This window comes from Hermetia illucens, chromosome 5 (genome assembly GCF_905115235.1).
Source record: "Hermetia illucens chromosome 5, iHerIll2.2.curated.20191125, whole genome shotgun sequence".
Taxonomy (NCBI): domain Eukaryota; kingdom Metazoa; phylum Arthropoda; class Insecta; order Diptera; family Stratiomyidae; genus Hermetia; species Hermetia illucens.
The window spans coordinates 16,557,500-16,575,784 of record NC_051853.1 but is presented as its reverse complement, the minus strand read 5'-3'; the positions used below and the strand labels follow the sequence as shown (position 1 = coordinate 16,575,784).

General features: G+C 44.6%; 2 protein-coding genes across 2 annotated transcripts; both read left to right on the top strand.

Annotated features, from left to right (window-relative positions):
- Window positions 1-4,120: 4,120 nt before the first annotated feature.
- Window positions 4,121-5,092, top strand: LOC119657720. The gene is made up of 3 exons (XM_038064763.1): window positions 4,121-4,258; window positions 4,314-4,493; window positions 4,632-5,092. The coding sequence occupies exons 1-3, from the start codon at window positions 4,217-4,219 to the stop codon at window positions 4,842-4,844; spliced, it is 435 nt and encodes a 144-aa protein (XP_037920691.1). The 5' UTR covers window positions 4,121-4,216; the 3' UTR covers window positions 4,845-5,092.
- A 7,438-nt stretch (window positions 5,093-12,530) lies between these two features.
- LOC119657680 (protein singles bar) lies at window positions 12,531-17,982 on the top strand. Its single transcript, XM_038064710.1, has 3 exons — window positions 12,531-12,925; window positions 17,636-17,776; window positions 17,840-17,982. Exons 1-3 carry the CDS (start codon window positions 12,587-12,589, stop codon window positions 17,915-17,917), a joined length of 558 nt encoding a protein of 185 aa, XP_037920638.1. The 5' UTR covers window positions 12,531-12,586; the 3' UTR covers window positions 17,918-17,982.
- The last annotated feature ends 303 nt before the right edge of the window (window positions 17,983-18,285 follow it).

Below are 18,285 nucleotides of genomic sequence, written 5' to 3'. Positions count from 1 at the left end.
GCTCCGTCTGATATTGTACGGTAAGCGCACGATATTCGCAATGCACTCAATCGATTTAGGACTCCGATTTCTTCTATTCTTCTATTTGCTTTTAACTTCAATGACGATTCCTAGACTGAACACATACATAAAGCAATATGGAGCTGACACCCCTCGAGATAAGAAACAGCCGGACTCCTTTGAGGCATGTTGTAAATGTTTCAGCGAACCACAATGGAACTGTTTTTACCGCAACTCCTTGAGGCGGCCTTTCGTTGCTTCCATTGTTAAGTAGATCCACTTCATTAAAGTATCATCGACACTCGAAATCATAAAGTTTTTTGGAACAACACACCGTCAAAAGCTCACCGTCAAGCTCCACGTGTCAGAGTTGCGTCCTCTATTTTTGAAACCAAAGAATGAAAAGTACACTATCAGCACTTTTCACGTTGGTAAGCGTGTTTGTTTTCTTTCACTGGGTACGACCTTAGCGTCCTGCCACGAATGTGATGTTTAACCAGTCTCTTCAAACATTTCAGCATGAACGATATCAAGCTCTGTGTTTGAATAGCCATCATTTTCAAGCTTCGGTAAGTAGACTGCTTTAACCTTCTGCCAAGATGTAGGCACGTAGCCCAGAGCAAGACATGCTTAACAAATATTTGTCACCAGTCGTTCTAAGTGCTCTATGCCTTCCAGCATCATTGAATTGATGCCTTCCATGCCAGGTGCTACAAAGTGTTCACAGGACAATATGGCAGCTTTCACTTTTCCTTTCTCAACAATCGTTCTCGTAGTTTTTTAATCCCCTCTGCAACACTCGCCAGTTGAAGGGTTTACAGAAGCCGCAAACTCCCCTCCCCACTTCCAATTCTGTCATCTATTGTCCAGATAATGTACTTCCAAGAAAGTCTGTACAGCCTGAACTCTGGAGTTGGCAAAAGTTCTATCTGGCTTTCTAAGAGATTCCAACTTAGGCTACTCATCCCTTTCAAGAACTATATACAGCCTTGAAATCTCTTTATCGCGAGACCAGCTGAGGTGATGAAAATAAACAGTTTCTCTCCTCTAGAGATCACCATGGGTCATCTGCGATGTTTAACAAGTCGCTCATGATACGGAGCGTGACGTCCCCGAGGTGCTCGAGTAAGTAGTTCTAACCCCTTAGCTGGAAGTATACCTGCTTCCTAGGAGGACGACCTCTCGATGAAGAGCAAACTGCAAATGATTGGTACACATCGGAACACGCTGGTAGTCCTCGGAACCGTCGACAGCTCTCTAACGATGTCGATGGGGTGTATGTACATGTATCAGAAGCCAACCTTTCATGGATTGAACCGGTGCTAATTAACCGCGTTGCTTCGAGCGAGCGCTGATCCGCCCGCGAGTTAGGTCAGACCTCAAAGAATTGGGTAGGGGCTTTGTCCCCGAGTATACACCCATTTCTGACTATTGCGACCCGCTCCTTGCACCCAATGCCCTGGTAAGAACACCCATAGAGGCACACAGCCACCAATCTCGATGGATAGTGCTCTTCATAACCCTTGATGTCAGAAATACCATCAATTCCGTAAGATAGACAGCACATTAGAAAACTCTTTCCACGTGCCGAGCTATCTTTCGCGGATATTAAGGAATTTTCTGAGAGACCGTTCTCTGCTCTGTGAGGCGCTGGAGGGCCAGAGGGAGATGGGGACCACGTCAGAAGTAGCACAGGGATCCATCTTTGGACAGGATCTCTAGAATATTTCTTACGATAGTCTGTTGAGGCTCGACATGCCAAAAGAGTCGCACCTAGTCCGTTATACAGACGAGGTTGCGATACTTTTTGCCGGACTCGCTGTTGAACAAGCACATAGCTGACTTGGCACATCGATGCGATGGGTAAACGGATGAATGACTGCTCATGGTGTCAGCCTTGCGTTAAAAAACTGAAGTAGTCATCTTGGCCAGAAAAAGAATACCAACCCAGCGTCCCATATGGACCGGCGAGTTGAATATAAATTTAAAACCAGGCATCAAGGCATCAAGGTTAACGGCAAATGTTGGGGGTCCTATATCTACCAGGAGGCATCTTCTAATGGGAGTGACACACAGCATTCTGCTCTATGGCACGGATGTATGGGCTGATACTCTAGGATGGGCTAGGATGTGTATAGTAAGCGCCTTGCCCAAGTGCAGAAACGAGAAACTTTGCGAGTAGAATCTACTGGCTGAGAACAGGCCATGATGGTAAACCCAGGAGTGACTTCCATTGCCCTCCTTGCTAAGAAGTGTAAAGCCATCTTCAGCCCCAAGGGCGAAGAAATCAGAGAGTTGGGTACGCGTGAAGAAAGTCAACGTACATGTACCGAGAGGCAACTCTTTTGACAACCTAAACCAAAAGGCAAATGGACTGGGCGGCTCATCGGCGATTTAGATCCGCGGCTCAACCGAAAGCATAGTGGGAATGGAGGTTTTCAGTCCTACCTGCACAAAATTGGCCAGGAACGATCTTCTGATTCTGTATTCTGCAATGAAATGACGGACGGCGTCGAACACACCTTTTTCTCTTGTGAGAAGTGGGTTGGCAAATTGTTCACTGAACTCACAACTGCCTTCCGTCTCTCGCCTCCCGTTGGTCAAAGGGATTCCCTGACTTGAAGCCTCCTCAAGCCGGGAGAGCGGAAGGACTACCCCGGAGTAATATGTCAAACGTTCTCAGGCTAATTCTCTGATGACGAGGAGTTTTTTAGTTGGTAGTTCAACAGCGACAGTCACAGGAGTTCCAATTTTTATTAAATCGAGCCAATGGCTCTCGCACCAGAAAAATATAAGTGCAGTCCTACAGCTTTGTCAGCCTTGCTGCCAGCATATAGGAGAAGGCTGTGGCATGCTGTTAATTTGTTTCCCGAGATAAGCTTAATCTAATATGTAATAGAAAACAGTTAAAAGCATCTGCGGCCGGTTGTTAACGAGGTTCCACTCAACCCATGCTGTTGATCCCCTCATGTTTGATTTCCCTAAAAATAGCCTTTGTAGGTGTAGCAGTGCTCATGTTCTGTGTACTACTACTATTTTGTATAAGCCGAAAACCATCACCGTTTCTGAACACCATCAGACTCTTTTAGTCCAGTTTCAACACCAAGCTGGAACCCTCCACATTTGTAGATTTCTCCTCCCTGGTATTCATGAATTTTACCCTCCAGTGTCCGAAATCACTGTCCCGGTTCTGTTCGTCCAACGTGCGGGTGGGCCCCCACCATTCATTCGAGGGCCAGGTATCTAACATATTCAGCCCTGCAGAACTCGGATTTCACAATAATGAACTTGAGCCAACCGCGAAAACTCAAAGCTGGCATTATCTTTTGAAGCCACTTTAAGGCAGCCCCATCAGTGCACTCCAAATCGATGAACGCATCAGGAAAAGCTTGATTGTTAAATCTTGGGTTCGTTTCAGACCCCACCATTGTTTTCACAGGCACTCCAGGAGGATGGTAAATTGTCACTTTAACATTTTGCTATTTTTGGAGAAAATCCCCACGGCAACGTCAGAATGGACGATGGGGCTTATGGAGCTTCTTTCTCGTGTTCGTGTCTGAATTTATATGGAAAGAACTAGCTTCATTGAGATCTTTCTGGCTGATCTGATCACCTCCTGCCACACCGGATGACAATGAAGCCTACCGCAGATGCGGTGGTCTTACGTTTTTTGTGAGCATTACCGCTGAAAGAGCAGTCTGCTGCTTTCAGTTTGAGCTTAACAGGGGTTACCAGCTTGTCCTCACCTTCCGCCAGAGATTCCGCTTTTTTGCGCCCGATTTCTCTGGAAACCTGGGGCACCTGGTGATTAAGCCAGCACCTTAAACCAATAGCGTCCACGTCACCAGCTTCTCTTTCTTCCCTTTTTCCTGATAAGAGTAAAGGAGAACGTTCTGATAGGTTGGATTCAGCTTGTAGTCCCCCCTCCTTACTAGCTGAAGTTATCTTCAGCCGAGGCCTCCTCTTCTGCTTGCTGAAGATTTAGGCAGTAGTACCATAGACAGACAGGCCGTAGTCAGATTTCCATTTTCTCCCAAAGTGTGGAATTTCCGAGCTGAATTTAGTGAGGCTTCAAAATCAAAGCGCTATTTGACATTTTTTTATTTCATAGTAGGCCCTAATAAGGACCTGATTTGGCAACCAAATGTCAGATTTCATTTAAGACAGAGATGTGCAAAATTTAGAAAATGTATTGAATACCCCAAAAACCAGGGAAATGCGTAACATACTAACATTAATTTTCTGTATCCTTTGTCTCGTGAGTGTGGTTGTTCCAAAGGTTACACCCGATATACTGATCAACCTCTTTTCAGGTTTTGGAAATACTCGGTTTTCTATTTGTTGCTTTAAATTATGGAAGTGCTTGCATTCAAGCTGGTGAAATCACGGAAAACGCATACGCTTATATGATACTTATCTATGCAGTGGCGACCAGTGATCTGTTCTACACAACCGTTGTTTGGTTCCTGCCCGGTGCAGCCCTTCGAGATTTTGTAAGCTTTAATTTGTCAATCTCGGATAGGTAAAAACTCAATTGATTGAACAAGAATACTCATAACCGCCAATCAAGGAGTTTTTACATAACTTCCTGTTTTGCCTGAAACGCCCATTATACTAACCTTGAATTGCAGATCTTCGTATACCACATAGGTGCACTAGTTGTCAGTTTAGCTGGCAGTATCGCGATATTTGCGGGACTCACATTCTGTGGTAACGCCGCCCAAGTATTTTTCTTTCTAGCTGGCCTAGTAGGAGTAGTTGCTGCCGTTTTTCATGCCGTGATAGCTCTCATTGTAAGAAAAAAATTGCCTGTCACTTCGAAATTCTCGAAAGGACATACATAAGTTGCGAACAGTATCCAAGTCGAAAAGTGGCTATTGATTAAGGAGCATACTTTCTACAGAACCCGAAATGAATCTGGCAGAAGAACCACCCTCTGAATAGGAAATATATTCAAGATAAAATTTTGTGTTTTCGTGGTCTAATTATTACCAAAAGTTGACAAGAGCAAAGGCGTGTTATTGGCTTTTAAATTTTGTACCTTATTTATTAAATTTAATAGCTACAGGAGACACAATAAAATCTTAATTGCAATCTGCATTAAAAAGCGTTTTTAATAAGCTAACTTCCCGGCGAAGTTAGCCAGAAATCCGACTACGGAAGGCTCGGCAGAAGGGAACTTGGACCACTAAGGAGGGGGGGACTACAGGCTGAATCCTGTCTGCCAGAACCTTCCCCTTCACCCTTACCGGGGAGAGCGGACGCAGGGGAAGCTGGTGACGTGGACGCTCCTGGTTTAACGCCGGAATGTGGAAATGGATCAAGGCGTGACACCGTGAACCTGGGGGGCCCTAAGCCGGCGACAGAAGAGAGCACTGCGAAGGAAGATGAAACACCTTGGGAATAAGGACATGCGTGTGGTTGTACCACTTGATGCGGTAACATCCAGAGAAATAGGACGCGAGGAAGCGGAATAAACTGGAAACCCCGGTGAGATCCACAGTGAACGCACCAGACTTTTCTGTCAGCGGTAATACGCGTAAAAAGCAAGAAGTTGATCAAATCAGCGAGAGAGATCTCAATGAAGCTGGTCCCTCCCATAGGAATACGGACACGAAGGTGGGAAGGAAGAGAACCTATGCGCAAGCTGCAGCCTTTGTTCTGACTGCTGCCGTGGGATTTTCCTCCAAGGATAGCAAAATGTCAGAGGAACAATTTACCATCCTCCATTTGGAGTGCACTGACGAGGCTGCCTTAGAATGGCTCCAAAAGGCAAACCCGGCTTTGGGTTCCGGCGGTCGGCCCAAGTTCACTATTGTGAACACTGAGCTGCACAGGACAGAATATGACAGTTGTTGGTTACGAGGCCCTCGAAAAAAGGTAGGGGACATCATCCGCATGCTGGGTGGACAGAACCCGGGCATGGACTTTGGACACTAGAGGGTAAAGTTCATGAATGCCAGGAAGGATAAATCTACGAACGTGGAAGCTTTCAACTTCTGTATTCGAACTGGACCAAAAGACTCTGGATGTGCTCAGGGGAAGTCATCATATGGTGCTGCACTTTTTCCCAGATAGACTGAAATTCAGTCATATTAAGAAACTGTAGAGCATCATCTCCATTTTGAGAGCAAAGGACAATGACGGTCTTCGACTCACACAATATAGAGCAAATTGCAGCACCTTCGGTGCGCTCTCTCATAATGGAGCTTCGCGCGGAGGATGGTGCATACAGGGGCGGAACCCCCATATGGGAGTTCGCACTGGTGAAGGGACTACTTGTTAATAATTTCCCCTACACCTTCCAAGGAGCAGGCGAAAGAGAGAGAAGCCAGAGACCTGAACGGAACTGACTTGATGCCAGTTCGAGTGATCGAATCTATGCAAACCGGACACCGCAAACCAGTCAAGGTGCTAAATGGAAAACAGACGAATGCTCTGCGAATGAGACGCGATTTTTCATGGGTGAGAACATTGGAACTGCGGTACCTCCAAGTGCGGCTTTTCTAAGGGATATCACATGCGGACTGCAGCCTACGCTTCGAACTATTTTCCATAACACATTACACTAAGTTTATATCGAAAAACATAAAAATTGGTCAAATCAACCTACAGTATGCCAAATCCTTCTACTATCTGTTGGCAGCAAGACTGACAAAGCTGCAGGACTTCCCCTACATTTTCCTGGTGCAATAGCCGTGGATTCGATTTAACAGAATATGTGGCATTGGATCAGTAAAGAGGGCTTGGATCTTCTACGATGAAAGATCGATAAGACCGAGAGCTTGTGTCCTGATGTCAAGACGGTTGAGACAGTTGTGTTCCCAGGACTTAGATACGGTTATCGTACAATATCAGATAAATAGCGAGGGGAAAAACATCATAGTTGCCTCCGCGTATTCACCATATGATTCTTTGTATCCTCCACGGACGCAAGAGCCTAGGGACCTGGTGGCGTATACAGAATCAAGTGATCTGGAACCCTCAATAGCTTGCTATGCGAATGTTCAACAAATTTGTTGGGGCAGTAGCAAATGCAATCCTAGAGGAGAGAAGCTATTGGATTTCATCATTTCAGCTGGTCTTATGACTGCAAACGTTGTATGTTCGTGGGACCGAGAGAAAGCGAAGTAATTGACCTAACAATCTGTACCTCAAAAGTGTTAGAATTAATTACACACTGGTGAGTTCTAGACGAGGTCTCACTGTCAAATCACCGATATCTAGAATTCAATCTGACTATTGCGGGCGAACAGTCTGCAGTACAAAGACGGAACCCTAGGAAAACGGATTGAACAACGTTCAATGAACTTCTTGGCAATGAAGTACAGTTCCCTAGGCGACTAAGGACTCCTTTGGTGCTGAAAGATGTATTGAAAACTCTGAACTGCACACTTTTAGAGTGCTATGAAGAGGCTTGTCCTATTTCCCGAGGCCAAAGCGGTAAAACGGTTCCTTAGTGGAACCGAGAACTGCAAAAACTCAGGAAATCAACCAGGCGACTACTGAACCGTGCTTGCAAAAGTAATAAGAACGAAGACTGGTTAAATTTCCGTACCTCACAGCGTGAATATAAAAGGCTCATTAGGTGTTCGAAACGAGACTCCTTTAGAGCGTACTTTGAGGAACTGGAAGGCGAAAGAGAGACTTCAAGGTTGTGGAGAGTCCTTAAAAGGGATGAGTCCACCAAGTTGGACTCTCTTAGAAACCCGCCGGGACTTTCACTCGTGTCCCCATACATCTGTTTGGTAGAAAATATGAAGCTTCCCTGAAGCGTAGGGAGAACTGGGAAATCCCAGATGAATGCGTGGCGGAGTATACGGAAGTCTTCTACACCGATGGCTCAAAAACAGAGCAGGGTTCGGGAGCCGGAGTCTATCTCCCGAATAAAAACGAGGATTGGCTTTTCCTTTGAGACAATATGCGACGGTTTTTCAAACCAAAGTTTATGCGATCCTATCACTGCGGCGTAGAGTGAAATGAAATTTCGGATGCTTTAGCGAAAGGGGGGGCCAATCTCCTTTATGCCAGAACCGGTACCAGCAATGGAAGTATCAGTAGCGTTGACTAAGTCTGTCTTCAAAAACTGGGAACAAGCTTCCCACAATGACAGGTGGCAGAGCCTAAATGCTGCTCGACACACCAAACTTTTCCTGCCAGAACCGAACGTGTGTACTACAAAGTTTATCCTGTCGAAAAGCAGGAGGACTTGCAGGAGTATTGCGGGCATTCTGACAGGCCATAATTCACTAGCTGGGCATATGTTCAGAATAGGAATTATTCACGATGATACGTGTCCCTCCTGTAATGAGGAAGCGGAATCCATGCAGTATTTCCTATAGAATGTCCCAATGCAACTGGGCCACAGTTTGATAATCTTCACACCTATAATGACTAAATGTATGGAACGATGGTTACAGGACTAGCATTTGCACTAGCCAAGCTTGGGAATGTGGAGGGTCCTTTTAAACATTTCAATTGATCCCAAGTAATTTTACAAAACTTCACGTGTCCTTTCATCAATGCTCGGCACGGTACCGGGTCCTGAAAACAAACCTGCTGATACTGGAAAATAAAAAATACAATGGCTTGAGCCCATGAGTGGGGCCGTAAAGGTCGGAACCGGAGTGTTTTGTTTCAGGGGAACGATCCACGAGGCATCGAAGCTTCTCTACCCACAGACGTCCATGAGGCTCGGTCTTTGGGGTTTCCACTCTTCCTTGGTGCTCTCCGTCTATTAAACTGGGGTATTCCCATTCATTAAAATGCACTTCACATTTAGTTAGGGAGGAGAAGAGGATGAAGGAATCCTCAAAATAAACAATTTAGATCGTATTCATGCTTACAAGTGAATAATCCAATCAAAATAAAAACCAATAATCAAATATTAAATTTTCACGAAAACCGCTTTAGCTGTTCCCAAGCCCGGTTTTGAAACGAGGAGGGATGAATAGCTTCAGTCTGAATGGCTGTACGCCACCACAGCGTCTCAGGGGGTAGGTGAGAAAAGTGCAGTATTGTAGATTACTCACTGAGGAAGTTATGACCACACCATGAAAATCCTGAAGATCCATCTAATGAGAAAAAGGAACTTAAAGTCTGGTATGGATAACCGGCAGGAACCGTCTGACTTGGCAACTGGGTCGGGCTCCCAAAATGGACAGGAAGGCGTCGAAGCCGCCAATCGTTAAGCGGTTTGACGTTAAGGTGCCACAATGCTGCTGCAGCTATTTCGCCACAATCTGTAGCGACCACTTTAGCAGGCTCGCGTAGGCAGCGGATAAAGTGAACTGATGAAATGAACCTCATCATCATCTGCTCCCACTACGAAATAACGGCGGGGGCAGGTACAACATCTTGCCACCCCTTGTTACACCAAAGATTCGTCGGGCAATTCCCGCAATTCGAGCACGTGACTGTGCAGCATTCGCAGATCAGTACCGCTCTATTACCCGCAGCAACACCATCCAGGCCATCATCAGAGAGCACGCTTGACTTGAGGTCATCACGGAAACTGGTGGCCAAGTAGATGCGAGAAGAGGCGGCGGCATCAAGAACACCACGCCGCACTGCAGGCAACAGTTGCAGTACTTCACCGTCCAACTGAAGTCTGCGCTGAGGTTCGGGACGAATTCCAGACAGTGTGTATAGAATTCTCGGAAATGAGTCCTTTGCATAGACCAGGTATTCCCAGACTATATGCATCTCCAGCAACTCCAAGAATTCTATCACAAATCAATGATGAGATTGCATCTCGGCTATGTGCTGATATGTCACTGCTGCAACTACAATCACTAGTGTATTGTGGTGCAGTTGGGGCTGTCAGATTGCATGGTCAGAAGATCCACTTTCGCGTTATTGGTTTGAATGACCTACGAAATCCACTATGGAAAATTCATCTGGAACGTCGGCGGGACTCATTAAGGCATTGGTAGGCTGATTCAAATCAGTACTGGCAACGCCAGCAGATGTCTAAAAAATTAAGTGCAGAGGGTTTACGGAAACTATACCATCCCCAGTGACGCACTCGTAGTTGAAATTATGGACACACTAAAGCAGAAACTTTCAGTCGTATGCAGTCGGTTATGACGGTATGGCGAAAGTCATTTCAGACGTGTCCAGAATGCAACATACACGAGAAATCAGCGGAGCTTTTTTAGATCACTCAACGAGTCCGAACAGAGAGTCCAGACAGTACAATTTTCGGTGACGGAAGCCAAAAGGTACTAGGATGGACTTTGGGGGCTACCCACCCAGCATGCTGAACATGCTGAATGGATCACCGCCGGAAGCACCCGCCATGCCAATACGCCTGGCATGAATTTTGCGGATGTTACCGAAGAAGAGGTTCGACGAGCCATAAACAGCTCGAAGAACTGGAGGGGCCCAGGTCTGGATCGGGCGCAAAAATTCTGGTACAAAAAGTTAATCAGTATACATGGTCGGTTGGCACACAAATCAGGTCATTAGTTGACCGGAGGAATTTCCACCCTTCCTTACTGCGAGGATTACCTACCTTAACCCGAAGAAGGACACGATGCAGGACCCCGCAGACACAAGACCGATTACTTGCTTACCCACTCTCTACAAATTCATAACGTACATCGTTAGTGGAAGGGTCAATGCGCACCTAGAGGGCGACAATTTTCTGGCCGGGGAGCAGTAGGGTTGCCGAGTCAGTTCAAGGAGTTGCAAAGAGCAACTCATTATCGACTCGGTAGTTGTAGACAAGCAGCTAGAGGCCAAAGAATCAAGAAACCTCTTTAGTTCCTATATCCATTATGCCAAGGCTTTCAATAGCGTCCCGCATACCTGGCTAATCGATGTCCTACATCTGTATCGTATTGATCCGAAACTAATAAAGTTTTTGACGGCAGTCATGGAAGGGTGGCATACCACCTTATCGGTACCTTCATCTGATGGTGCCAATACATCAGAGCCTATCCATATACGAAGAGGCATCTCCCAAGGGTATTCTTTAAATCTCCTTTGGTTTTGTATGACACTGAACCCCCTTTCATGGCCACTGAATGATGCTAGCAGGCATGGTTTTGCAATAAAATATAGCCTACGTGCTAAGCGCGAACTGACACACTTCATGTACTTAGATGACATCAAGTTGTATGCTGGTACTGAAGAAGTCTGTTGTGAATATTAGACATGTTCAACCGTGATATTCGGATGGAGTTTGAATTAGACAATCGTCGAATTCAAGCCATCCGCAAAAGTCATCACGAGCCGCATGCCGAACATAGCATTGGTGACCTTCACATTGAAGCTATGACCGAGACAAACCCATATACCCAAGAATTCTGCAAGGAATCAATGGTCGAGTTGGTGATCTGAAGGATGCTCTGCTGTCCGAATTCCTGTGCCGTGTGAAGCTGGTGCTGAAATTGCATCCCTCAGGGTAGAATAAGATAAGCGCATTGAATGTATTCACTATCCCTTCACTGGCTTATGCATTCGAAATATTGCCGTGGACAAAGACCGATCTGGAAAACGCCCAGCGGCGGGTACGGACCACTAAGTCCAAATTCCGAATGCATCATCGGATGAACCTGCCTCGTGGCATTGGAGGTAGAGGCTTGGTGGACGTGGTGGCACGACATCACCAGTCCTTTGCATGCAGTTGTTTGTAAAGCAGATTGTGAGCTGACTCCACTTAACATGAAGGATCTTTCCTCTAAGCGGGGTGAAATCAGACCAAGAGCGAATCAATGAATAGAAGTCGAATTGTCTTTGGCAGCCATTTGTCGATTAGTCAATTTGTCCGACAGATGACTGTGTGCTGAGGAGCTCATTGCTGAGGTGGAGGAATTCATGTGCGCCATTCATCTAAACGCCTAAATGCTTGGCACTTAGTGCTAGTATTAGGTAAAATTATGCATCTGCCGAGATTGTGACAACTCAGAATTTCTTTTAAAAAATTAACCAAAGATTGAGTTCGGACCCATAAATTCTAACACAATTCATATATGTATACACTTATTCGTCTGTACATATATACACACTTACTAAGTTTCAAGTTTTCGAAATGGCACGCTTTTCTTCGAATCAATTATTGTCTTAAGGGAAAGGACATCTCCCTGTATTTAAACTAGATTTATATATATGCAGAATGGTCCATAATTGATGTAATCTTATATGCATATATATATAATATTTTGCATGTTTATTCCTCCAATTCTATTCTACTATTTATTCTCCAAGATATTTCCTTGATTACACACAGTTTTTCAACCTAATTAGTCGACATTTTTTATAAATTGTTCATCCCTGTCTGAGTCGAACGTGATCATTGTCTTAATTCAATTTATGGAGAAAAAACCATCTGAAAGTGATAATTTCATTCACCTCATATTTTCGTGATTCGAAAACAAAGGCGTTCTATGACCGAGCATCAGACAATCTTGCTCAAGCCATCAAGATCACTCTAATCACCAACTCATGGTGTGCGCTTATTTTTAGATGCATCATAGGATGAACCCCACATAGCATGGACATGATGATGCGGTGGAATCTCCGGCTGCACCCTTAACAGAAGCAATCTCAAGATCAGTACAACGCGTGGATTCCTCCAGATATGCCTACAGTCGCGATCGGAAGACACAATAACCACATGGGTCCTTTCTCAGGAGGAGGTGGAGGTGGAATAAACGTGTGTTGCTGCCGTATTTGCACCTGTGTTAACTTCGGTTTCTTGGGTTCCCGGTTCGGTTTGATGAAGGTGTGTGAAATTATGCTGGCCAGTTTTTGTGAAACCCTCCTCGTTCAATTTGGAATACCTTATGCAAGTAACATCGGAAAGGCTTTATTCAGTTTCCAAGCAGCGACCGCAAGCACCTACACGACAACTGTGATTCTGTTAATTGTGTATTGTTTCTCCGAAAAATCATTCCATTTAATGCGACAAAGTTTATTTGTGAGTATAGAAATCCTGTATATAAATAGGAGTCATTTTTACGCAAAGAAAAAAAACTTCTTGATCTATACAAACTAACCCAAATTGTGAAGTGCCAAGAGAAGCAATTACCAAATTGAAGTCCTTTGGAAGGTATTTTGCTGGGCGCTTAATTGGACACTAGTTAATATTTAAAAGATACTTTATCTGATGATGAAATGCAGCAATTAGAATCCGTCCTTTTTCATGCCCTGACATAATTTGGTAGCGGCATTAAAACCTAGAATTAACCAACACCCGCCCCCTCATCCAAATTCCCATTTGGACCGACCTATTCTCCAATCCCACCAGTTACTGATCTTTGTAAATAAATGGTAACATAGACTTTAGATGAAGGCAATCATCAAACATAGTAGGATGATTGCCTCCATCTAGATTTTCTGAACAAGTGAAGCAGTCGGTCAAAAATTGCTTTGCCACTCTTTCTACCCAATCCTCATAGTCAGGCCTGTCAACTGGAGGAAAGCACTAGCTCTCCCCGTGCCCCAAGGTTCCTCATGCCAAATCTTTGTGTCTGGAGCGTCTTTTTAAGACATGTAGTCGCTGGGAACCAGATCTAGATAATAGAGTTGCTTGTTAAACAATCCGAAATTGGATGCAGTCAGTTTGACCACAACTTTCATCGATTTATGAGGTGGTGAAAAAACAATTTTTTCTTTTGCATTGGAGGTGATTTTCTATTTATTTCTATAATTTTCACCTTCAATGGATTTACCCTTAAGAAGATACGCTACCGTTTGACATCGTCAGGGTGTCAACAGTCTCACGAAATTTTTATTGCCGATAGACCGATACCATTTTGCCAACTTTTCTTATTTCCTGAAACAGCTGCCGAATTTAGGCAACCCGAGCGTTGACCAGCAACTGTTAGTTCAAGGAACCCCTTGCCACCCGACTCCACCACCGGTCGAGCTCCATCTTCTTTGCAGCAAGCAGAACCTGAACATGATGCCGAATAGGGCTCACCTTGTCATCACTCCCTAGCATTGTTATATGTTAATAAAGTTACTGACCAATCCCATCCCACATTCCGCAAAAAATAAAGTTGTGATGGGCCTTGTCTACAACCTCATTGCAAATTAAGAGCTGGGTAAGGAAATAGTGAGTCTTACCCTACTTCCGATTTAGCCATGTACTAAGTTGCCAATCATCCAGGGAGTCCATCTGCCTCTTGTCGTCTTGTGACAAGAAAGTTTCCACTCATTTAGCATAAATTACAGTTCTTCACGAGCAACCACCACCCTTGAGTTTTCTCCCTTGCACTTGGATATGACTCTACGCTTCTTAACAAGAAGTTCAACGGGGATCACTCCTGCGATCACCACCACAGCCTGCTCAGAAACAGTTCAATAGGAAGATGCCACTTGCAAAGCTCCCCGTTTCTGTACTTGCGCAAGGCGCTTATGATATACCTCCTTGCCAAGAACATCAACCCATACCTTCGCTCCGTAAAGCACTACACACTGCGTGGCACTCATTAGAAGACGTCGCCTGTTAGATGTAAGATCCCCCATGTTTGCCATTAGCCGACTTAAGATTCAAACTCCAGTTGCAACTTTATGCACTGCTGCTTTGATTTCCTCGAAAAAGTTCATCCCTAAGTCAAGCGTCAGTCTGAGGTACCTAATCACTGGTTTTGACTCGATTATCGACTCGCTGATCGATATAGAAAACAGGGTCGGAATTCTCTTTTTAATTAGGATAACTGCTTTGGTTTTCCAGCGTATAGTTTCACCATGAGCAGTCACCCATCTGCTTACCCGTCGGATCAATATGGTTTGCGCCTGTTCAATAGTCCTTTCGGCAGTAAATACCCCAACATCATCTGCATAACCGACCAAACACGACTCATCTGGCATATTAAGCAGACTATCGTAAGTAGCGTTCCAGAGATACGGCCCCAGAATGGGTCCCTGCGCTACCTCCAACGTTATCTCCATCCTCCTCTGATCCTCTAGCGCCTCATGAAACAAAATGCTAGGAATTGAATGCAGCAAACATAAGAGATAACTCAGCACGTGGAATATATTCTGCAGTGTGACTAGAATGGCTTTAAATTTTACAGAATTAAAGGCATTTCTGATGTCAAACGTTATGAGAGGCATCACCAGTGGAGCTCAGTAGCTCTGTGCCTCATTTGACGAACCGCATTAAGCAGCTATTTTAGATCTCCTTTCTTTAAAACCGCACTGTCTTGGGAATCAATCTCCGGCAGCATGTATCGCTTCATCGAGTCTACTCCTAATGACTTTTCCGAGCACTTTTCCGACCGTATCAAGCATATAAAGGGGCCGGTATGTAGTTAGCAGGTCAACAATATTTTGGATGTTGATCAGCACAATCTCCACCACCTTCCAGCGAAAAGCAAAAGCATTGAATGTGTCGAGCAGTAGGTCTGGCCCATGTCGAAACACCAATTTGCAATGGGCAACCCTCAGCACCTTCCATGCTGCTATCGTCAACCCACATGAGAATTACAGGGAATATTGCCTGCACAATGCAGTCGATCTGCTCGACGTTAAATGAACAAGTAAACAAGATTTACCAGTCTATAAACGAGTCCTCATGGGTCCCAATTCACCTCGTCGACTAGCTGCTAACAGCAGCGAGCTTTGTTTCTGTCTATTTCACTACGAAGTATCCTTTTGGCTAACATGTATTCTGTCATTGTGCTACAATCCTCCACCTGGTCGTTTAGCCGTTGTGTAAAGTGGCTCTTTGTGACACTTCTTCCGGAGCTCTTCAACCAATACATAAAAGGTTTGCGACATTTCGATACCCTTCTAGGCATAAAATCTCTGCAGGTTGACGTTATCAAGTTCATAACTGAATTTACGACAGTGTCAGCTGAAGCGGCACCACCCCGAGAATTCTAATTTTCCCGATGTTAAGAAATTTCCTTTCATATTGCGTATTGGCCTCGCGAATTTGCAGAGGTGATAGCAATCCGGACATTGGTTACTTCCGGAAGTTTGATGTTCTTTTCTACTTTTCTGTGAGGCAGTCAAGGTTTCGGATTTCCAGAGACCATGGGGTTTCGAGGATAGAAAACCGGAGCTCCATTATTCGTGCCCGCTTTAACTTTAGAAAGACGGTTTTTTGAATGCGCTCCCTCTTGTCCCTCTTCTCCTTCTTTTGAGCCCTGAAGGCTACTTCCTCCTTTCGCTTTGCTATTTGCGATCCGTTTGACGCTTACGGTGCTCTAAGGGGAAGGCACCGTCGCTTCTGCTTCCCGCGCATTTTCTTTCGCTCTCCATATCCGTCTATGGAAGGAAATGCGATCAAGGAGTTCCTACGGTTCCATATACCCGATATTTTTCTGTGGGAACTTTGCAGACCGCATGTGCTTCATAACTGCCACATATTTTCGAATAAGCCTTTCCTCTTCAGCTTTCACAAGGACCGTCGAGTGTCCTCCCATTCGGCTTATATTCAAAGCCATCTTCCCAGTTTCAGCGGTTCCCTCTGTGCCTCTTTCTGGAACAGCAGCACTGCTTAGTACTATGATTGCCATCTCTGCCCGAGGTGTCACACCATTTTGTGAGTCTTCTTTATTTGGCTGTACCCACTCCGGTGTCTCATCGGGTATTTCAGCCCTTGCTGCGTCCTCCTGCGGCGAGCGACGCATTTTCGTGCCACACATAAACGCAGGCAACTCCTCCATTTCTGTCCCCTCCGTTTTTTAATTTTTTTATCTCCATAAAAGTTTCACCAGCGCATCGTGCGCAAGAGATCGTGTGCCCAATAGTCGGGTGTGAGTGTACCTTAGGAGACAAAGCTTCACTCACGCTTAGTTGACTCCGGAACTCACGGACGGTTTAGCTCTCGCTCGGGGCAACGTGGTCTACTAATAAATGTTCAATACACATTACCCGACCAGGGTCCCGAAAGGCTCCTTATACGCACCACAACTACCATCTTGGCAGAGCTAAGCTAACATCACCCTGTCGTCGTCGACGCAGAGAATTGTCAAAGAAACGGCTGTTTGTCACATACACTTTCCCGATTTAAACTTCTCCTACAAGTACTAAATTGAGCAGCAACATAAGGTGGTTCCCTTTCTCCCTTACGTAGGGAATAGCACATCAACCCCGCCTACTTGCCATCATTGACAGTTCCTGGCAATATGCTTCAGCTTACTCTAGGATATCCGGTTTAATGTGTTATGGCAACTTGTAAAGGAGTTGTCGCCTTTTTTAAAGTGTGACCTATACAACATCACTTCTTCCTTCCCATCAACATTTCAACAGATATCCATCGCTCGGATTACAACCATTTTCTCATCCGCCTTGTGTACGGCAAACTTCACGCAGTTAAAAACAACATGCTCCGCATCCTCCGGAATCATCTTGCATTTCGGGGAGTCGTCACGACCGAAGCGATAAAAGTATCCACGGAACCTCTCGCAAGGATGCTCGAATAACCACCTGGCCCGGGGAGGTATCACCTGCTTCCTCCCGCTCCCTTGTTTTCGCCCCAGAACGTCATCTCTGGCATACTTTTTGAAAAAATATCTAATACTTGCCTCAGAATAATTGATTTTTCTCCCTATTTGAAAAGGCGATTGAAAAAGGTGGAATCCTGCAAGTGTTGAGTGTGAACATTTTTTTTGTCGCATATGTATTCGTTAATATGACCCAGTAATATTCCATGTATCTTTCTTTTTTCCAGGAGACACTTTTCAATAGTATTTCTTGTTTAATGTACGCAACTGCATCGAGCTACATGGCAACTGCAGCAATTCTTTGGTTATATCCACAATTTCTCATCGTTCCCGGATTCATCGCATATCCAGCCATGGTGGCAGTTTATGTATGTAACATTGACTTATTTAATTTAATTAATCTTTCATAATTTCTTCCAACTTTTTTCCAGTGGATGGGATATGTCGCAGCTTTAGTCTATGGGGTAGACGCGTATTGCGCATACAAATACTACAAAGGACGACGATAACATTTTGATATGAAACTCACGAAAAACTGCAATAATTTATTGATATTTTAATTTAAACTTTTCGGTTAACATTATTTATTGTTTAGAATAAAAATAACTTTATAGAATTTGTTTATTGCGTCTCCCTATTCTTCCTATTTCGATAAACAAACACCTTTCCGTGGGTTCTTCAACATCCAACAATTCTATTTTTAGAAAAATGTCGTTCTGATACTCAGCCAATGTGTTCTTGAACTTATGCAGGAAGACCCATACAAAGAATTGTCTCTTTTCATGAAATAAACACGTTCACGACCCCCCGTCCTAATACTAATTTTAGATATCATGAATCGAAATTGAAAGCCGGGAATGAGTACGTTTGTAACATG